The sequence below is a fragment of the Mizuhopecten yessoensis genome, unplaced genomic scaffold (genome assembly GCF_002113885.1).
Source record: "Mizuhopecten yessoensis strain PY_sf001 unplaced genomic scaffold, ASM211388v2 scaffold8361, whole genome shotgun sequence".
Lineage (NCBI taxonomy): Eukaryota > Metazoa > Mollusca > Bivalvia > Pectinida > Pectinidae > Mizuhopecten > Mizuhopecten yessoensis.
Genome location: NW_018407509.1, coordinates 643,736 through 668,047, shown reverse-complemented (window position 1 = coordinate 668,047; position 24,312 = coordinate 643,736). Strand labels below are relative to the sequence as shown.

At 34.8% G+C, this 24,312-nt stretch overlaps 1 protein-coding gene across 1 annotated transcript; it reads left to right on the top strand.

The window, feature by feature from the left end:
• The first annotated feature begins 139 nt into the window (after positions 1–139).
• On the top strand, positions 140–23,676 carry LOC110455712. Its single transcript, XM_021506022.1, has 7 exons — positions 140–221; positions 16,038–16,162; positions 18,195–18,313; positions 19,247–19,352; positions 19,738–19,860; positions 21,095–21,148; positions 23,582–23,676. Exons 2-7 carry the CDS (start codon positions 16,111–16,113, stop codon positions 23,674–23,676), a joined length of 549 nt encoding a protein of 182 aa, XP_021361697.1. The 5' UTR covers positions 140–221; positions 16,038–16,110.
• Positions 23,677–24,312: the final 636 nt, after the last annotated feature.

Genomic DNA, 24,312 nt, shown 5'->3' with positions numbered 1-24,312 from the left:
TTGCTTAATAAAAAATCTTCATTTCTTTTCATAATTTGACGTGACGGTCATGTTTGTAATTTGCTCTCTTACACAGTTACTTCCCTTGTATTAACGTAACTAATGTGCTGCTGTTAGTTCAAACTTATGGGCATATCCATCTGCTTGAGAATGATAATGTCCGAGCGCTTCAGGTTAGTTCCATGTCATGAGATATAAACAGGCGCAGTCTGCAAATCCAGGTAAAGTTGTCGTTTTTTACCCTAAATATATATTATTAATTTGATTAAGTAATTTAATTGGTGTCCATATCAGCCTGTTTTTTCGTTAATGCGTAAGCATCATTTTGAAAGCACAAACATGGCAATAAAAACGCGCACCTGTTCTACTTGACACCTTGTGTATTGACAGCAGGTTATACAATGTAACATATCTGACATTATCAGGTCCAGTACACTCTGCCGATTGAGCTATATAGCTGTGAAGACCTATAATAGCTCTATTGACCTATCTGAAATAGGTCTTTTGAGCTATTTTCAAGTGATTTTCTTTTTTAAGGAAAATGAAACAAAGTCGCTTTTAAAAGAAGATCGTATCATGAGGTTGATAATAACAAAAGACATCAATTATAAATATTATTTAAAAAAAAAAGAATGATGTAAAAAAATCGGAAATTTTACATTTATGAAAAAATGAAAATAAACATGTAACTGTATGCTTTTTGTAGTCAACATTACCATAAACTTTATTGTTTTATGCGACTTTGATTTAATTTAATGAAAATTGAAATCTGAGAAATTATAGCTCAATACAGCTATAATTTATAGGTGGATTTAGCTATATAGGTCTTTATAGCTATATAGCTCAAATGGCAGAGTGTACTGGACCTGATTATATATATATAAGTTGTATGTAAATACACAGTGTTGCAGACTGGTGAACGATAGATAAAATATACTTCATTTAGAAGGCATTGTTTTCAATAAAATGTTGGTGTACAGATTAAGACACTAGGTTTTGATTGGTAAAGTAGTCTTCAGGACTAAATTGTAGTTGAAGAGATTATTTTCTAGTCTTACACATAAACGTAGTCAGCAAAGACACTTTGATAACAAAAACAAGGATGTAAGGAACCATCAGTCACCCTGTAATTGTAACAGGAAAGAGAAAGTGCAACAAGGCCAAACTAAAGTGTGAAGATGGACTGTAACTCAATCCTGGCCATTCAAGAAGTCACAATTAATGTCTAACTACATATGATTAGATTTACTCCCAAACAGATCGTTCTTAGTAAAATAGTTTGGACAACTGAATACTAAAAGCAACTAAATTTTATAGCAGATGATAAAATAAAAACTATAGTGTCTACATACACAAAAATAATGTGTTAAGCAAAAAACACTATTTTAATCCAAAAACATCAGAGATACAAATGTACAATGTAAGTAAATGGAATCTGAGGTAGAAATGCTGGTCATAAATGATAAGTTTATTTAATTTATATTTTCAAATGCTTGTGCTAACAATCATGTACAGAATGTATTTTGACTCTCCAAAAATAAGGGGAAAATTTTTTTGACGTCTGAAATAGCAAAATAACAATAGTCAACTGAAATCCTTGTTGTAAACTAAAGCAAACAGATATTTCAATAAGTTAGAAATAGATCGTATCACAGCCTTAAGTAAAACACAATATGGCAATAAGTAACATAATTTTAGGGGAAAAAAGTTGACGGTCCTTAGCATGTCATCTTAGAAATCCCCGGGGTCAGCCCTTGATATCGCATCTCTGCACCCTTTGATTTCGTCATTACATAGTGGAAGTCCCTGTACACGTCATTGCATATGAAATGAGTTATGACTTTTCCTGTATACCTGTAATCTCAGAGTAACTCCTTAACCAAAGTCTATAAAGGTGCAATGTTGATTCCAGACCGGTAATATGTCACTCTATAGTAATGAAATGTATTTTTTTTTATTTAAAACTGTTGGTTTGGTTATTATTGTCATCTTACATAGGATAACGAACATGCAGGTTTGAGAGAGAAAAATTGTATAAAAGGTAGATTTTTTCAACATATATAATCTCAACCTAAATGTAAAGTACATTATCCTATATAATGTAAGTCTCCCCAAACCTTTTTCCAGGCTATATATATGCACCTATTCCTTCGTAATTTACTGATGACTTACATAACAAATGTTATTCTTGATGGTTATTTTTTTGAGAATTATTTTTGATAAGTGCTTTATAAAATGATGCTTAATTTAAGGAAAACCCTTAATTTGAGTTTTTAAGCTGGAAAGTATTACTGAAGATAAGAATTTCCTTAATTTAATTAGGAATGTTTATGAGACTTTGAACTGTTTACCTAGTTTGGTTTATATGGTTAAGCCTTCTATAAATAGCTACAATGTTATTTTAGGACATGCCTTCATTTGTATAATTTATGCTTGTGTATACCGGAGACAGGGTATGTTGGTGAATCTCCCTGCTTGTGATAGCACATATCTGATGCTGAGTTTAGAGTGCTACTTCACTGAACTACATGGTGCCATGCAGAAGGCACCTACATAGCACATTGACAGGATTAATTCTGCCTATACTCACATTATACTGACAACCAGTACGTATATACATTTGATGTTTGATGTACCTTAATTGCTGAAGGGTTATAGCAGGGAATAAAAATTACTATTTTTAAGGCATTAGTTGAAATTCCTAAATACTTACCGCAGTAGTTCATTTCTAGGCAAGGAGATTATATTTTTCATTTCTAAGCTAGGAGATCTAGACTTGTTAATCACAAAAGAGTATATATTTGGATGCAGCAGTAGAAAATGCATGTAAAATTATCTTTGAAGCTATATGTATGAATTACTCATAAAACTGCAGAAGCATATTGGATATATGCTTATATAATTACATGCATACACATACAGTTTTATTCTGTTAGATTTCATCATCATCATCATCATCATCATCATCCAGTTTAGCTTTGCAATCTTTTTATTTCGACAAATTCATAGTGGAGCATTTCAGGGTAGAGAAAAGGAAAACTGATAAAATAAAGAAATTTCAATACAGTGAAACCTATTCAATCTGAACCCTTCACTAGAACACGACATCAATCGGTCAGATTAGGCAGGATGTCATAATATACCAAGTCTTATTTGGTAGTTTTCTGACCTAAGAAACAGAATTTCTGAAAATGGTTTCACCGTTTTGAAAATATTGTCGAGATATTAAAAAACATAAAACAATTACAAGATTGTTGAGATATATTGCATCATTCACCCCTGAAGACACACTTGAACTCTTCCAATTTATTGGTTGGAATAGTTCATTATGAACTTTCAGGGGTGAATGAGTTAGAAATATGAATATACCTATTTAATGTACACACAGCCTCTGGCCGTGGTCGGATGAGTGTCAGACTTTTCAGGTAGCTATAAAACGTAGAAGCTACGATGTCTATAGACTCTTAAGAGTATCTATATATATCTTAGGTTGGCAGGCCTTGTGGTATGTGACCTTTCGATGTTGACTGGGTATGTGCTATTCAATGTTTCCCTGTCAGGGACGACCCATTTTTTTCTACCATTGCTTGCGACTCACCATGAATAGGAGTTCCGGGTCAATGCTCTAGATCTTTCCCTGTCACTGTCTTCTTTGAGCTCCAAATAGTTACACATATACGGTACATAGACAGAACGTACCCAGGGTAGATATTACATTTATATATAATCTAATTATTATATGTATAAAGGGTTTATACCATTATAGACCAATCATAAGTTTGAGGGGATATATTTTCATATCTGTCATTAAGAGGATATTTTGCTTGTTTTATTACGTAGGGATGTATTTTCATCTCAGGAAATTCAAAACTTGTTTAATTAGTTTAACTTATTCATCCCTGAAGACACATTTGAACTCTTCCAATCTTAAGGTTGGCATAGTTCATTATGATATTTCAGAGGTGAATTAGTTGACACAGTTGGATATAAACAAAATTAATGTTTCCACTGAGCAATGTATTACTATATTCTGGTGCAATTTCAGTGAATTTGTTTCTCTAACAAAGCTTTCAAACATAAACAGGAAGAATTTAACATGAAGTGATAAAGGGACATTTTTAGTCCACCATCCTCAAGTGGGCTGTTCATCATTCTTCATCGTTGGTCCGTGGTCCATTGGCCGTCCTTAACAAAATCTTGTTATCACTTGTTCTCAAGATGTCCTTGACAGATTTTTCTCAAATTTCCTTATAGGTTTCCTTTAGTTTCAGGTCCTTATAATAGTTGTGCATGTTTCAATTTGAGACGCCATAAAAACAAGATGACCTGACCTTGACAGTTCAAGTTTTGTTTTCACTATTTCTCAAGGAGCACTGTAACAATTTTAATCATTCTAAAATTACACAGTTTGCATTGGTCCTTAGTTGTGCATATTTCATTTTAAAACTGATTGGTTAAAAAACAAGATGGCCACCAATCATCCATCTTGGATTTTGACAGTTCAAGATTGTTATCAACATTCCTCAACAAGTACTGGACAGGTCTTTCTCAAATTTCATAAGTTGGTGTTACTTTTGTCTTTAGTTGTGCATGTTTCATTTTGAGACTTGTTGTAAAAACAAGATGGCCACCAGGCAGCAATCTTCAATTTTGACGGTTAATGTTTGTTATCATTATTTCTCCAGAAGTACTTGACCGATCTTTATGATATTTCGTTTGGTCAGAAGTAAAAATATGGGTGACAGAAAGCAGAAACTTTTTTTGTTTTATATACATATATATATAGTAGATAATAAATAAATAAGTCCTTGCGAAGGAAAATATAGAATAAAAACATAATTTTTTCAGATCGTCCGCTAGGCCTTTCTGCCTTCTAGGGCTTCTTCGGGCAGATTGATATATATATATATATTTTACACATTTCTATTTTCATTGATAATTCAAATGATGATTTAACTTTTAAAAAATTGACACTGTCAAACGTTAACTCAGCTGTATGAGGTTTTAATCAAAAGTCGACACAACTAATGAAGATCTTATGATGTTAGGCCCCAAACATCCATCTGGGATCTCTTGTTTAGGCCTTATTACTTCTATTAGGGGAGGGGGTGCCTGTGATGACAACTAGGATATATCATAATGACCATTCAAACACGATCATGTAGTCACCGCCCACCGGTGAATGCTAAGTTGAATTTTAGTTCCCCACCAGTGAATCTAGCTACATGAATAACAATATGTTTACATACATGTATATACGCTGTGTTGTACGATTTCTGGCCACCCCACCCATCCTAGGTTCGGGTCCTAAATTCTGAACAATACTTTTAAATTTACCAGACCAGGTATATTGCTGCAAGCTAAGTATATCATTACAGACCCAAATGATATTTGGATAGGCCTGTGTTGACCGTGTATATCACTAGACAATGTGGTGTTGACACCTTCATTTCAAGGTCACTGGTACATGCAATGACACAGTTTTGAGGTAAAGCACAAAATAAACTATTTTTGTAATTCCTTTATTATTCGGGTCACGATCATGTCTCAAAAATGTCTGAAAAATGACCTAGCCATTTAAAAGATTAAATACTGTTGACAATGAACATGCTTGTATATATAGCTGTTTATATAAATCTGTGTGACATTCAAATTTCAAAGATCTATAATAAAAACAATTGTTTAGGTGGTTCCTTTTTAATTCAATAATTTATCAAAGATGTACATGCATATGTGTACATTTCAGTACTTTGGTATATATATGCACTAGTTCCTTTTGATTTAAAAAATAAATTAAGTTAAATTTTTATTTGAGGAGTAAGACAAATCTGGATCCATTTTCAAACTATAAATTACTGTAAACTGTTGATTGTGTAAGTGCTCTATAATTACATGTTTGAAATACGAAACATTTTGTTTGTGAAACTGAAAACAATGGGAATTATGCACATTTAATGAATTTTAATCATGTGAGTGAATTAATGATATTAGTGAATGATCAGAAGCTAGAAAATTTCACAAAAATTTGTACATGATTTTCGTTTCTAATATATATATTATCATGCATGTCAAAATCTATTTTAGGGCAAAAGAATGTTAGGTATAATTAATTTTCATCCTGTAAGAAGGCAAAAAGGTCACATGTACTGTACATGCACATATATATATATACTGGGTAAGAAAGTGTCGATCATATGTAGATAGTACTATGTCATTGCTAAGTAAAATGCTTATTTATTATAATTTGAATTATCTGTCATTAAAGTCAGTTAAGAATATTTTTATTCTGTCATCTATCGCTAGCTTGCCAATATTTATCATTGTTAGCAGAGGTCTATATTTAGCTTATGCTAATTTGCACATTACATGTATATTGCATAATATAAGCTACATCCGGCAATGTGAATATTTCAATTTGAAGAATAACGTATGATGTTATTTGTTAGCTTCAAATGACGTATATTCCTTTCCTCAAAATAAGAATAGAAGATTAAAAAAGAACAAATTAATGTCTTTATAAAGATAGATTTAACATAGATGTCAACCTCTAAAACCTCCAATGAGGGAGATCTCCCTCATTCCACATTTTCGAATGAGGGAGAAAGTGCCTGAATTCGAAACGCAACTGAAACTGCTTTGCTCAATGTTAATTTATCTTTCCATTTTTATGTATAAAAATAAATTTGAAAAAAGCATTGATTTGATTCAGACACACCTGTACGTGTTATGATCATTACACACGCCCTGTATTAACTAGGAGATCATTTGACCACAGGATGTAGATTTCCAGTTTGTGTGAGTTTGGACTTGAATGGGGAAGTTTTGAGGGAGTTTGGTAAATTTTGGTTGAAATGAGGGAGTCTCTCGCCTAGGGAGGGCAATTTGACAGTTACATAGATTTTGCCTTACCAGTAGCAGGTATATACAAACTTCAGACGACTAACACAGGTACACAGTGCAGGTACTTATAAGGATCAGGTATATATATATATACATATACATATATACTGGGTATACATGTACTTATGTAGGTAGGACAGTTTTGATACATTTGATCTAGGTCATTCAATTGCAACCTGATCATGAACTTGTAATGGTTAATGTAAACAAGTATTCATGCAGGTCATATTTCTACAGGTATATTGTCTGTTGCAGTATTCATTTCATGATGAAACTATTTTTTTTCATTTTAAAAATACTTGTTACAGTAATCACGGAATTAGATTAGATTGAAGTCCGTGCCGTAATACAACAAAGTAAATGGGGTCAGAATATGAGAAGTATTTTCATGTAATGGTAAGATGTGTTGTCTGTCATAATAATAATGTATGTATAGTTTTTTATGTATGATCATATAACATTATGTCAAGAAATCATCCGTCTCGGTGTCAACTAATATATATCGTATTCACCGGGGTGCTTAATCAAATTGACTTAAAGGGGAAGGGGTGTTTATTCACAGTTCTATGCTAATAATTACATGTAAGTTTACACATTCTAGCTAGTAAAGCATTACAATTTTAATATTTAATAATGATAATTCCTTATTACAAGTGTGCCTGGCATTTGTTGAACATGCATTTTATTGATTTTATTATCTACAGAGATTTATGTTATTGAATTTTGAAAATTAATTAAGTGCATATTGTATACACATGTATATACTTGTTAATTTACATGTCGTATAGAAATTGTCACTGAGTCATTCCAGGCACGTAACAACCTATGTAGCAAAAAAGCCCGGGCTTACACATCATTTTTGACAAAATAAAAAAATAAAAATAAACACAACATAGACTATATGATATAAAANGGGGTGGGGGGGGGGGGGGGAATCATACCTGCCTTCGGCAGCACACTTCATCATTGGGCTTACACATTGAAAACCCGTTTGTTACGCCCCTGCATTCACAATACACTATTGAATAGAAATAATGTTTACAAGGCACTTTCGTATAAAAATATACATGTATATATATAGATTGTATGTATGTACAATTGCTGTGAAGTGCATGCATGCAAAGTGGATCTCAAGTTCTATCTTGTTTATCTCATAAAATTATGTATGAATAAATTATTGAAATTAAATAATATATGTCAATATTGATATATATATGCTGTATAAAAAATTCAAGCTAATGTTGTGAAAAATATCATTTGTTAATCTAATCTACCATGTACATGTACAATATGCTAATTTAAACATCATTTCTTCTCAATGCAAGCTGCTGGACAGATGTCAACTAAATTCATCATTTTCGAAATGTCTTTACCCTCCGAATTTGACCGGGTTTTTTATAGACATGCATGTGTACTATTGGTTTACCTCAAAAATCTAACAGCCCTTCACAACAACATGCTGAAATACTGGTGTGTGGTTTTAGACTGCAAGTCAAACAAAAGGGTACTTATACACTAAGTCAGTAGATAGTTATGTATAAACCCTTTCAAGAAGGGAAATTTAATCAGCCATTTTTGTTAACAATTTACAGTTGTTTGTGACAAAATTAGTCTGCTACTGAGTTATTTTTGTACAAAAAGTGTTCATGCCCCTCTTTTATCCTATATGTGACTGCAAAACCACATTTCTTGTGTTCCGGAAACTTGTATCGCAGAACCATGAGGAGGCAGCATATATATCCTGAGCCTAGAAATTTAAAGACCAATTGTTATACAAATAAAGGGGCTCAAATACTCGCCTGGGTGTGGAGGAACAATGTTAAAAGAGGTCTTATTGGCTGATTTGTTTTTAGTGTCATGATCATCTGGGCATAGATTTATATAATCACTTAAATCAACAATTTAAACTTGTCCATGTTATTGAGATATTCCTTTTCATCTCTGCAAAAATGTTATATATTACTTTGAAATAATTTCCATAGACGCAATGTTAAATTTGCCGTAACAATTGCTTTGCAAATCAATTAAGTTATCATCTTTAACAATCTAGGAAATGGAATCTTTTGTAAATAGCACCAACAGAGTTGTGTGTTGGCTAATGTTCTGGTAGTGTGCAAAGAAAAAAAGGTAAACAAAGTCAGGAAAACTTATAACTATTATAAAAAAGTAAATTCACATATAGAACCCAATTTGAAAATAAGGTATCGTGAAAAACGTATGGCATGTCTCTTTATATATTGCTCCGCTGATCATAAAGTGCTTATGGACTCGACGATAATTAACTGCCACTGGCAGAGAAGGTACATTTGTAATACACCCTTGAGCAATAGACCACACATGTACTAGCACCTTTGCTGCAGGGAAAGTGTATATAAAGTATCAGGGATATGCTTAAAGCTTATATGCCTTCTGTAATATTATGGGTATGGTGTACATGTAAAAAAAACCAGCCTACAGTTGTAGGATTAATATATAAGGCACAGGTAATATTACATGTCCTGAAGGTCAGATATTCCATTTGCATGGCATTACGCAGGTAGATCCAGGTACAGGTACTAATGATGTACATGTACACGTATAGCAGTCACCAGGTATTGGCCACTAATTAATCGGTGGTTTTTCTCGATCCAGGCACTCAGGTTTTCCTCCACCATCAAAACCTGGCCCTGTGATCACCACAGCTATTAAAAGGACATAATAGTATATAATAAAACACAAACAAAATTAAATCTAACCAAACCAATGTTGATGCATGGCTGGCCAAAGCCATCTGGAACATGTAAGCTACATGTAAATAAGCTCCATGGGTTTCCTGTTTGTACGTATATATACAGTATACAGTTTCATGTTAATAACTGACTTTCTCCGTTATATGGATAATTTATAATTATTTGGTCACTGTAGTAAAGCCAGCTGTGTCCATCTGTCTGTCTGTCTGTCTTTAGCTTTCTGTCTGTCTGTCCTTCCACACTTTTGTTTTTCGGAGAAAATCTCTGAAATTTGACATGGTGATACATTGTGAAATGTATGTGTGCAAAAGAGGTAGAACAAATTTCTAAGGCCAAGGTCACTGTTACGAAAGTCACACAATGGTACATTTATATGAAATGGAAAATACTACACTACTAGTGAATTTATAGCACAAAATAAAATAATATGTCAGTCCTTCAATATTTGATGATTTGACGCCACTTTAAAGATACGTCATACATAGAAGTATGCTATATGACTTCTGACGTCGCTTGCAACATCATAATTTCTAACGTTACTTTTAAGATTGATTCTGGCGGGTAACATATATATGTATATTCATTTTAACTGCTTATTTCTGGCTTCACTCCAGAAGTTAGGGTAAGGGTAAGAGCATGATTGTAAAGGGAAATTCCAGAGCATTTAAAGGGAAATAATTAAATATGTTATTAAGTCATACACAAATACTGAAATGTAAAACAAATAGGGTTCCATATGACCATGGTACAAATATTACTTCTGTACTTTTGAACTTTGAAGACTGACATCTCTACAGTTTTCTTCTGGTTATAGCTGTGACAAAAATATGTTTACAACAAAAACTTGAATCAGTGTTCACAAATCTATACCACTTTGTAATGACCATGACATACATGAAATAAAGTGGTGCAAGATTTGACGTTGCAAGCGTGGTCACTGTCTTTTACGTCGCAACTTTGAATGTCAGTCATGCCCAGCTCAACGATTTTTTAATGTATTGAAGAGATTATATCTAAAAATACAACAAAGAAAATCGTGGCTTTTTATGTTACGGATTAATTACAATTTTTATTTCTCTTTAGCGTAGATATCCTTGCGACACTTTGGTCAAAACTCGTACAGGAATTAAAGATAAACATTATTTATTTTACAACAATATGAAACAACATATTTCATCTTATATATTTTTGGGTGTGTGTGTTATTTGAGGAAACTGGGTACCCAGAGAAAACCAACGTGATCGGGCAGGTGACCCCATATCTGTTCACGCCTGATTGGGGAATTGAACCCCGGCCGCCTTGGTGAAAGGCAAGTGCGCTATCCACTTCACCACCCAACCACTCAGTACAGTACAATCCTGTGTAATAAGTATTTGACTATTCTATTTTAGTTGAAAATGCTGGTAAATATGTGAGGTTGATAAGGTCACTTGTTTCAACAGTACCATTTTTCATTTGAATGAAAAACTTCAAAATCTTGCTGTTTTAATTTAGTGATTGTTTTTCTCAAATATTTGTTAAACATCATTTTCAGAAAACAAAACAGGCATTTTAGTTAAGGCACAGACTATATTATTCCTATATTCAATACTGTTTTTTTTTGTAGATAATAAATAACTGTTCATTTCCCAGCATTTTATTGGCCAAGGAAAATCTCAATACTCATATCACATCACTACACATTTTGGCCTCACCTTCTACCTCAAGTAAACACTTTGACATCCACAGAAAGACCGTCCTTAGGCCAGTCCATTCTGAATAGTCACTGAAATGCACTATTAGTCTAAAAAGTAGATTTTAAACACAGTATGTCATCATTCCTTTGTTTGGATAGATAACCAATATGAGCCTAATTAGGGCCCCGTATCGGAGATACGGGTGCCCTAAAGTAATTACTCTGTCTGTCTGTCTGTCTGTCTGTCTGTCTGTCTCTCTGTCTGTCTGTCTCTCTGTCTGTCCACAAATTTTGTTCCTGGCTGATAACTTTGGTATTTATTGACCGATGTATATGAAACTTTATTGACCGATGTATATGAAACTTGGTCAAGATGTTCAGTTCACAAAAATACACATTGAGGTAAAAATTCAAAGTCAAAGGTCAAGGTCATTAGGTTCAAAGGTCAAGGTCAAATTTTGCATCTTTTCACTGACGAACATTTTGGTATGACACTTTGAAGCAATGTTGCTCAGAATTAAACAAGGAGTCAATTGACCAAAGGTCAAGGTCACTGGGTCAAAGGTCACGGTCAAATTTTGTATCTTTTCCCTGATGAACATTTTGTTATGACTTTATGAAGCAAAGTTGGTCGGAATTTTACAAAGTGTCAACTGACCTAAGGTCAAGGTCACTCGGTCAAAGGTCAAGGTAAAATTAAGTATTTTTTTGCTGGTTAACATTTCATTATGACACTTTGAAGCAATGTTTATGGGAATTAAACAAGGAGTCATTTGACCAAAAGGGCAAGGTCACTGGGTCAAAGGTCCAGGTCAAATTTTGTATCTTTCACAAGCAAAGTTGGTTCGAATTTAAAAAGGAGTCAACTGACGTAATGTCAAGGTCATTTTATGTTATTATGTAGCAAACTTGTTCAGAACTTAACACAGAGTCAACTGTCAAGGTCCAGGTTACGGGGTTCAAAGGGTCAAGGTCAAGTTTTGTATTTTTCACTGATGAACATTTTGTTATGATATTATGAAGCAAAGTTGGTCGGAATTAAAGAATAAGTCAACTGACAGATCAGGGTCACTGGGTTAATGGTCAAGGTCATTTGGGTCCAAAGGTCAAAGACAAAGTGGATCTCTGACTTTTACCCTGGTTCTGGATGGAGGAGGTATATAAGGTGAAATAAAACAAATCAAAGCTAACAAATGAGTATTACACCGGTATTTACATTTCTGTTAGCCCAGCAAATATGGAGGTGGAAGGAAACAAGACTCGCATCATAGTACATATAAAATGTATATTTTGCTTCCTTGCGATTCTTTTTGAAGTCCTAATGTCAAACGTCAAGCTCAGCTGAATGGGCATATTGCTTCTTGATGATTATGGGGGATATATGGCCACCAGACGGGGCCCTTACTGACCTGTCAGTGTTCTAGTTACATCTAGTGTAGGCAGAGAAGGTCCCTGGCCTTTATCACCACTTTCTAGAAAACTTCAGGAATGGCTTTCCCTCTCATAACTAGTCTCACATCAGTCTCCTCCCCGCCAAGTGCAGGTTTCACCTTTTGTTCCCCTAAAATGAACATTTAATATACATATCAACAGAAAGTATATGCATTAAAAACCGATTTATATATACCTGGTACAAACAAGGTTTGGTGATCATCTATGCAACACAATATATAAAATATACAGCTATATTGTGAAGTAAAACAGTTTTATAAAAAAAATGCATTCTCAACACATTTATTGGACGTGAAAAACAACATTGTACAATCAAAAACGATGGATTTCAGGGGCTAAATTACCGAGTTATCGTGGGGTATTTAAGTTTTATGAGTACACGGATGAAGCTCTCGGCGTGTCACATATGTCTACATGTACGTAGGACTTCGACCGTATAGCTGAATACGACCAGCCCGGATCATATTGCTGTATAAACATTGTTTCACTGACATGCTGTTGTGCATGTGATGGTACAATCAATTACGTTAACAATGAGACCTCTATATTACTTTATATTAAACAAGATGGTGCCCCTAAAAAGGTCAGTTTATGCATAGTCTATGACAAAATACGCAAGAAAAGTTTACTGAATTGATATTTAATATAAAATCAATTACTATCTTGCTAAAGATTGATGAGTCGTATGGAACACGTATAGAGACATATTGGTCAGAAAGGATCAAGCGAGGGGTGTTTTACAAAAAAGATTGAAAAACAACAATTGCAAATCAATGAATCACATGCTCAAGTTTCAAACTTATGAAGTTCCTGATCGAATTCAGGGCTTATGTACTTTATACTATTCATCAGTCTCAATACTATGATGTACCACGTAATTAGATTAAGTCTAAGTTCGTGGATGGTGTACGCAGAAAAATGAGTTCCCAAGCTGATTCAGCATGCAACAATTGCAATACTTTTGATGGTCGTTGGTACCGGTGACTATGAACTGGCCGCGCACGCGCAAGATTTCAAGCTTAGTTGTCTTGCGGGAATTGTCAACATTAGATAAAGCTCTAAAAGTTAAAAGTTCCCAAAACATGTGTGCTAGAAAACCGACTTTTGTTTTTACTTCTACGAATGACATGTTAACAATACTGCAGGAATCACTAAAAATATGAAAATACCGATGGTATTAAGCATTAAGCTTTATTAAAAGTTATTTTTTTTATCTTATTTTTATTTAAAGTCTACAAATAAAAACGCAGTATTTATATGTTTTCAAACACATTACATATATATAGTCACACGAACATATATTACAGACAAAGAGTCCGTAGCAGTCTGGTAACTTCTACAAAGAATGGAACTGAAAAAAAATCATCCATGGAACTGAAATAAAATCATCCATTCTGACGAGGGAAACAACAAATAATAAAACAAACAAAATGCTATACCAGTGTTTACACAGCAATATAATCCGGGGTGGCCGTTTACAGCTATGCGAAGTCCTTATATATGTGTGCACACATGTGTGATACGCTGTAAATTTTCATACTTGTACATGTACATCTTAAAATTTATCTCAAATATCAAACTGAAATTTGGTATAAAAGTGTGTTATATTCATATGAATAACATATCGTCTGATGTTGCTTACTTTTTTAGATTAATTTTAGGGATATAGTTTGAAGACGCTTCACGATCTGTAGATTTCTTTATGCAACGGCGCCAATCGTAAAAATTCAATTTGTCATTTCTATGTCATTTTTTCAAATATCGACCTGAAGTTTGGCACATAGGTGTTCATAGTCATATGAAAAACATATTTTCTGATGTTGCTTATTTTATAGGTTAATCTTAGAGGTAAAGTCTGAAGACGCTTCACGATCTGCGGAGTTCAATTCACACACGTGCCACGCCGCAGATCGTAAAATTCAATTCATCATAACTCGGTCAATTTTTCAAATATCAAATTGAAATTTGATATAAAGGTGTATTATAGTCATATTGACAACAAATCTTCTGATATCGCTTATTTTATTCGGTATTTTTAAAGATTTTGTCTGGCGACGCTTGTTGTCACTTGAAGACGCTTTCTATTCATTTAAAGCATTTGGTCATTTACCTCATTATACAATAAAAAATACACATATTTTTCTTAATGTTTACATACCTTGGAATCTTTGCTGTACATGCTCATATTTTACAGCATGTTTTTCTTTCTTCTGAGTGTTCCCTAGCTGCGATAACGTAGCTTTCTGACGACGATATTTTTTTAATCGGGGCAGAGGAGGCCGGGTATTAATATTAGTATATATAATGTACTAAGTGTTCCCATGCATTCAAAGAACTGCATCAAAAAAGCGTCCTTACATTCTCGAGATAATGCACGTTGATATTATTAAAGTACAGAAAACATGACTAGTCGATTAACTTATTTGTGTTTTGAAACTGCAAGTCACATTGTATAAATGTAGACGTGCAAGTTAGCCTGCACCCCCTTGTCCCACACGCCTGAACCTGGCCAACATTTAGCAAGATTACTAGTTGAAGAAACGGGAAAGAAGTGACTGAACTGATCGTCTAGCTATGCAGCTATCACACTATCACATCAATTCATATACTTCAAATTGGGTGGAAGATAGGCTGCGACATGTCACAAGTTTAAATGCAGCCACCGTGTCTATCATCTTCCGTAGCGAATGTAAACAATCTACCGGAAGTGTGCGCACCAGAAAACGGGAAATCCCTGTCGCTTCGATATTTAAGTCAATTTGATTAATTATTGATATCTAAAGTGTATGATATTGTTTGAATAATTAAGAGATAGCCTTCTAGTTTCAGTAGTTACATTATATGTATATGTTTTGGGGATAATAAAAGTTATATTGTACATTCTTGTAAAGCAAGTGAGTTTTCCGTTTTCGCGCGAAACAGAAATAGAATTGAAATATGACGCCTGTCGGAATTCCCGTTTTTCTCCCTTTTCATTAGCTAGAAGTTAAGGACCCAAATCCCAGCTGGCGGCTCATTTATTTATTACCCAATACACAATTCAAAGTACATATATAACGCACAACCGACAGTTGCTTTAAAATGTTAATTTCTGCTATATGAATACTTGCAAATTGCCCCTCTAGTGAATCTGAACCATTGTCAAACTGTTGTGTAGACCTCACTGATAGAACTAAATGTTTATTATTGATATCACCTATGAAAATTAAAGAAAATAAGTATGAAGAATTCCTTTTAAAACAACCTGTTTCTTTCATTGTTTTTTTGTTTTTGTTTTGCAGAAAATGAAACAAACTGTGTGAAGGAGGAGTTAGCGTCGACTTACAGTTCAGAAAACATTAACATAATAAAGACATGAAAATGGAGTTTTCTACTGTATTGTTACTGGTTTTCATTTGTAACTTTGGTAAGTATGGGCAGAGGTCAGATTTTATAATACAGAAATTGCTACACATAAAGAATTTGCCGTGGGTACACACAGTGTCTTGATCAGCTCCATAATAGAGGTAGTTCATTGTTTAGTTAGTCTGTGTGCCCCAGCATCAGCTTCCAGGAAATTAAAGATTTCATGAGCCCTGTGTATGTTACAGTAAGAGCTTGAGGCGACTAATGTTATATGTAGAACAAGGGGGAAGCTAGGGTGTTTCTTCTACATCTTCCAAACCAAATTGTATCTGGCGCCTCCATTGTTATATTTGGGACGTCGACCCATGTCGTTTTTTTCTCAATTCCTAACTTTATTGATTGATGCTCCCTGAGTTTGTTTTGTACCAGTTGAGTCTGTACACTCAAGGTTAAGGTCACATTAAGGTCAATGGTCAAATTCATATTCCGAGCTATAACTTCCTCCTACTTGCTGAATATAACTTAAGGAAAATTTTGGGAGAAATGTTAATTTTCCAAATTTTAGGGAGAAATGTTAATTTTCCTATATGGTATATCTTTTTATATAAGTATAAACAGAGGCCAATATTTCTTAAATGCCTCCATGCCCTTAGGAGTCGAACCCAGGATCTGTGGTTTACTTATTATAGTCTTACACTCCACCAAATGAGCTAAAGTGAAAATCTCCATAACCAAATTAGTAGGAAGCTATTTTGTACCAGGAAAACATACCCGGTACTTCCTTTCAGGTCCTTTCAGGTCCTTTCAGGAAAATACTTGTCCCGAGTCATCTTAGGTCATAGCGATTCTTTTAAAAGTATCGCTGAGTATATTTGTCAATAATTTCTTGGTTCCATAGATGGGCGCCAGTGTAACAGGGGTCATTGTTTTGCATTGCCTCCGCTAGGAGTCGTACCCAGGATCTCTGGTTTACTAGTCTTATACGGAATGAGCTAAAGAGATGTTCTCCCTAGCCGAGTAGCTATGTAGGTAGGAAGCAGCTAGTATTTTGTACCAGATTTACATATTTACCTTGATCTAGAGCAATTGTTGCAGTTAATGTCATATTTAAACAAACTACAATGAATAAAATTAAAGCCCTAGATATATATAACATCTTCAGGTTACCACCTATTTCTTATATATGTACATGTACATGAATCTGGCCATTTATTGTAAGTAAATTGTGAGTTTTCTTCTAAAATTTGTTAGTGCTTAAAATTATGTTTGTTGAAACTGTCCATTATTAGGCTAGTATGTAGTGTGTACATGCATGTATGCCTGTCCATTCTTAAATACACGAATGGACAGCTAGTACTGTTTAATAATGAACAGCTACATGAAATATGTTACCCTTCATGGTACATTCTATTATACTCTGTACAATATGGGACTTTCTATTTGTTGGTTTTAGGGTTGAAACGATTCATTGAATCATATGTATATCATTGTGATACTTAATTGTGTATGATCACATTGAATTATTTTGTCGGCCTGCTATATCGCAATACACTGACAATGCTGAAACCATCATTGATCAATCGTTTTCTTAATTAACTTTAAAACAGTGTACTTATTGCTTTAGAATCTTCAGTAAAAATGTGGTCCAAATTGTCCAGTCAAACCCATAAATACTATAAATTATATAAAAAACGTATTTTGATAGGATTTACTATTTGATACTATGACATGTAGGGCAGTTTTTTGCAAAAGAGGACATTTGAATGACATTAGTCTATACATTGACAAATGAAGAAATTGATATTGAGGTATTGCTATATACATTACAGTAAAACTTAAAAATTTCAAACTTTGCGGGACCATTGGGATAAAAATCAAAACATTGAGACATTGACTCAACTCCCAAATTGTTGAACTTCGAACATCTTTGAGATCTTTAAAATTCCTGCAAGTTATATGGTTTTCTTTTCAGAAATGATTTATCAAAGCTATATTCATGCTGGAAAACAGTTTTAATTACTAATTGGTTACAGTTTTTGGCAGTGAAACGGGGATCCTTAAATGTGTTTTTTATTTTTTTTTTATTTCACCAGACCTTTTGGTGGGCCAGCAGCAGTCCCAAATCGATCAGACCAGTCCGATGAACCACCAGGCCAATGTTGGAAATACAGTCCGCATGGAATGTAAAGTCAAGAATATCGGGTCATCTACGGTAAATACATATACATGAATCACAAATTTCAGTTGTCCGTAGAAAAGATATTTCCCATGGAAATTATAACAATTTAACAAAAATAAAAAAATAAAAAAAATACTAGCTGTGTAATATTATGATTGTACATTGGGACTGTCACATTGTTTTTATTTAAGTTCTGACCCATATTAAATTTAACTGAATTAACTCATTAACCCCTGAAGACACATTTGAACTATTCCAATGCAAAGGTTCGAATAGTTCATTATGAAATTTCAGGGGTGAATGAGTTAAAAGCTCTGTCTTAGCTGAATCAAAAGCTTTGTTTTATTACTTCTAATGTACAAGATGGAGTTAATTCATTCACCCCTGAAGTTTCATAATGAACTATTCCAACCTTTGAATTGGAAGAGTTCAAATGTGTCTTCAGGGGTGAATGAGTTAAACAAATTTGCAGGCTGTTTTACCTTATATTTGTCTGTGCATGTGAAACTAACTTGCTGTTTCAACCACTAAGGAGATTTGGTCTTTGATGTGAATATTTTAAAATGTCATAAAATAATAATTTACAACACTTGATACAGCGCCCTATCTAGCTAGAATAAGCCACTCTAAAGCACAATTTATACAATCAATACAATTAGCATATACATTAATCAAAACAATTTTCCTCTATAGTAAATTAATGTCGCTTGCTTGCAATTTTACAAAATCTTAATCGACCAAAATTAGTGTCTATATTGATTGATACACAAAAAATATCCACATTAAATTTTCAATTTGAAAAAATAAGGAAAATGTGTAAGGTGTTGTGCATATAGTTGACAAATATCATGGTATGGGGCTATGCAAGTGGATTTTTGCCTTTAAGTAACAAATATATTTAATAAAGTGTAAATTTCCACCAGGATTCACAAGCGTTTTCAGAACATTTTATTGATGGTGTTGCAGGTTACTTGGACGTTTGTGAACCACAATGTCTTGATTTCCTCCGGCTACGAAGTTTTTATCGAGAAGGGTATTACCGAGACCCGCTACAGTGTCCAGCGACCGGCAGGTCAGTGGTCACATGACACATTATCGTGTGTAGTGTGGAGTGGACTCAATGTCAACTATTTACATTATTCCTCACTTTGAAAAAAAAAAAATCTTCAACAAAACTATTAGATGTGTGGTACAATTTATTTTCAAACATCTTGTGTTATACTCTTGATGTATATAAAAACGTTACAGCCACATACTCGCTCTTTCCTGACGACAATACAGTTATGATGTATATCATCACAGCTCATTTTTACGGTTGTAATATTATTCTATGGACCATGTTTTTGCGATCACTTTTACTAACCCACGAAATTGCGAAAAATATCTTGCCTGTAGAAATATCCTTTCAAAAATTCAATGTACAGACATTTACATACAGTGACTTGTTTTTATTACAGATTCTGGCCCGTATAGTTTCTTCACGTTGGTGATTGCTGGTCTTCAGGAAGAGGACCAGGGCCATTACAAGTGCGCCATAAAGGGAACTGAAATTTCGTCTGTTCACAACCTTAATATCACAGGTAGTTATAGGGACATGCATCAGTAATTGATACAGAGCTATTTTTTGGAGCTAATATATTAACCTCACAAACCTAACGAAAACAAGTTTGAATGGCAACAGGCCCCCATTATCACAAACGATGCATCTGAAACAGTTCGCAATTCAATAATACACCTACATACCAAATTTGAGCAAAATCAGACAATATCTGAATTTTGACCAATCAGAAGTCAGTTTACAGTGGCCATATCTTGTCCAATCAGGAAACAGAGCTTGCAGTTGTCGATGCAGGGCCATATTACACACCCCTCATACCGAATTTCATCAATCGATCAATATCAAACTTTGGACCAATATGGCAGCCATGTTTGATGTCCGATCAGAAGAATACGCTCTGTACATTTTAATATTGATATCAATACTTGTGTTAGGGTTTCATTAGATTCTGGAGAGTAAGTAGCTGAGAAAAATCAGGAAACCATATGGTAGCAGGAAAAAATAATAATTAGAAACCCAGCAAATGAAATAAGTCCTGCTCGGAGGCCTTAATCAGGACCAAAAGAAAATTTAATTGTAACAGTTACCAGTTATTTACCTCACACAGATGAGTTATCTGTCCTGTGATCTCTTTGTACAGTTTAACCTCTCTTCAATGGCCCCCTGTCTTATCAGCACCGCTTAAGAAATTTGGTCACAGTATTTTCCCTCTTAAATCATAGTATGTCTACTTTGTCTTATCAACTCTGGAAACTAGCATTGTTTTACTGATTGTGATGTATAAAACATTGTTGAAACACAATTTGTCCACTTACTCTGGTTTATTGTGCAAATGTATAATATATGTATATATTTCACTCTGGCTAAAGCCCCATGAATTATATTCAATCATACTAGCAATGCACTTGTGCAATCTGAGACATCAGATGATATGCATATAAATGCTACAAAAATATGCATCAAAATTAACTTTTACTTTATACACAACCAAGGGGCATATTAAAAGTGTGGCACTGTTTCAAAACGGACTTGACCCTTCGTCAAGGTATATGGCTTTGATGCATACAATTTTTCCAAACTAATGAATCTTATGGAAGATGCTACTTAATAATCCTCCGCAGTGTTATCTGTTGAGTAATGCAATGTACATTCTATATAACAGAGAAGATTTTACTTGAATTCAACTGAAATGTTCTGTATGCGCTGTATAAAAATGACCTACGTAAAACAGGTGATGTTTTTTTTATTTCATGTAGAGGCAGCACCTCCCCCGGTGATTCCGAACGTGAGCCAGAACTTCAACTTTACAGGTAAAAAGAACTACTTACTTTCTAGCTATACCAGACTGATGTTAAAATTGAATATATTCATTATTTTCCATAGATCAATAATTCCAATGTTATACTTTTTTTTATTAAAACCCCTCTGTAATGAATGTATGGAAGATACTGGAATCTGTCTGTCCATCCATCTGTTTTTCTGTAGTCAAATGTTGTCAAACCTTGGTTCTCTGAATTATTGCATACCTGAACATGTACAACAGAAACTTTTTTCAAGTCAAACTTTAAACCTTCACCAGTAAAATCCATATTTGCCCTGAGTTTTACCAAGTCAAACTTGAATACTTCACCAGTAAAATCCATATTTGCCCTGAATTTTACCAAGTCAAACTTTAATCCTTCACCAGTAAAATCCATATTTGCCCTGAGTTTTACCAAGTCAAACTTGAATCCTTCACCAGTAAAATCCATATTTGCCCTGAATTTTATTAAGTCAAACTTGAATCATTCACCAGTAAAATCCATATTTGCCCTGAGTTATACCAAGTCAAACTTGAATACTTCACCAGTAAAATCCATATTTGCCCTGAATTTTATTAAGTCAAACTTGAATACTTCACCAGTAAAATCCATATTTGCCCTGAATTTTATTAAGTCAAACTTGAATCATTCACCAGTAAAATCCATATTTGCCCCGAATTTTACCAAGTCAAACTTGAATCCTTCACCAGTAAAATCCATATTTGCCCTGAGTTTTACCAAGTCAAACTTGAATACTTCACCAGTAAAATCCATATTTGCCCTGAATTTTTTTAAGTCAAACTTGAATACTTCACCAGTAAAATCCATCTTTGCCCTGAATTTTACCAAGTCAAACTTTAATCATTCACCAGTAAAATCCATCTTTGCCCTGAATTTTACCAAGTCAAACTTGAATCCTTCACCAGTAAAGTCCATATTTGCCCTGAGTTTTACCAAGTCAAACTTGAATCCTTCACCAGTAAAATCCATACATGTATTTGCCCTGAATTTTACCAAGTCAAACTTAAATCCTTCACCAGTAAAATCAACATTTGCCCAGAATTTTACCAAGTCAAACTTGAATCCTTCACCAGTAAAATCCATATTTGCTCTGAGTTTTACCAAGTCAAACTTGAATTCTTTACCAGTAAAATCCATATTTGCTCTGAGTTTTACCAAGTCAAACTTGAATCCTTCACCAGTAAAATCCATATTTGCCCTGTGTAATATTTGCAGTGATGATAAATTTACCCTTAGTACACAGGAGATCTAGATCTGTAGGGGGGTATTTGCCTAATATAGCATAAGGCTGTATACATGTACAGTGTTTCTGTAATTCCAGACTGCTGTGTGACCGAGGGTTTATCTGCTACATGTTTGCCTGCCTGTACCCCTTACTCTGTCAGTGTAGGGGGGTATTTGCCTTATATAACATAAGGCTGTATAGTGTTTCTGTAATTCCAGACTGCTGTGTGACCGAGGGTGTATCTGTTACATGTATGCCTGCCTGTACCCCTTACTCTGTCAGTGTAGGGGGGTATTTGCCTTATATAACATAAGGCTGTATAGTGTTTCTGTAATTCCAGACTGCTGTGTGACCGAGGGTGTATCTGTTACATGTATGCCCGCCTGTACCCCTTACTCTGTCAGTGTAGGGGGGTATTTGCCTTATATAACATAAGGCTGTATAGTGTTTCTGTAATTCCAGACTGCTGTGTGACCGAGGGTGTATCTGTTACATGTATGCCCGCCTGTACCCCTTACTCTGTCAGTGTAGGGGGGTATTTGCCTTATATAACATAAGGCTGTATAGTGTTTCTGTAATTCCAGACTGCTGTGTGACCGAGGGTGTATCTGTTACATGTATGCCCGCCTGTACCCCTTACTCTGTCAGTGTAGGGGGGTATTTGCCTTATATAACATAAGGCTGTATAGTGTTTCTGTAATTCCAGACTGCTGTGTGACCGAGGGTGTATCTGTTACATGTATGCCCGCCTGTACCCCTTACTCTGTCAGTGTAGGGGGGTATTTGCCTTATATAACATAAGGCTGTATAGTGTTTCTGTAATTCCAGACTGCTGTGTGACCGAGGGTGTATCTGTTACATGTATGCCCGCCTGTACCCCTTACTCTGTCAGTGTAGGGGGGTATTTGCCTTATATAACATAAGGCTGTATAGTGTTTCTGTAATTCCAGACTGCTGTGTGACCGAGGGTGTATCTGTTACATGTATGCCCGCCTGTACCCCTTACTCTGTCAGTGTAGGGGGGTATTTGCCTTATATAACATAAGGCTGTATAGTGTTTCTGTAATTCCAGACTGCTGTGTGACCGAGGGTGTATCTGTTACATGTATGCCCGCCTGTACCCCTTACTCTGTTAGTGTAGGGGGGTATTTGCCTTTTATAACATAAGACAGTGTACAGTGTTTCTGTAATTCCAGACTGCTGTGTGACCGAGGGTGTATCTGCTACATGTATGCCTGCCTGTACCCCTTACTCTGTCAGTGTAGGGGGGTATTTGCCTTATATAACATAAGACTGTATAGTGTTTCTGTAATTCCAGACTGCTGTGTGACCGAGGGTGTATCTGTTACATGTATGCCCGCCTGTACCCCTTACTCTGTCAGTGTAGGGGGGTATTTGCCTTATATAACATAAGGCTGTATAGTGTTTCTGTAATTCCAGACTGCTGTGTGACCGAGGGTGTATCTGTTACATGTATGCCCGCCTGTACCCCTTACTCTGTCAGTGTAGGGGGGTATTTGCCTTATATAACATAAGGCTGTATAGTGTTTCTGTAATTCCAGACTGCTGTGTGACCGAGGGTGTATCTGTTACATGTATGCCCGCCTGTACCCCTTACTCTGTCAGTGTAGGGGGGTATTTGCCTTATATAACATAAGGCTGTATAGTGTTTCTGTAATTCCAGACTGCTGTGTGACCGAGGGTGTATCTGTTACATGTATGCCCGCCTGTACCCCTTACTCTGTCAGTGTAGGGGGGTATTTGCCTTATATAACATAAGGCTGTATAGTGTTTCTGTAATTCCAGACTGCTGTGTGACCGAGGGTGTATCTGTTACATGTATGCCCGCCTGTACCCCTTACTCTGTCAGTGTAGGGGGGTATTTGCCTTATATAACATAAGGCTGTATAGTGTTTCTGTAATTCCA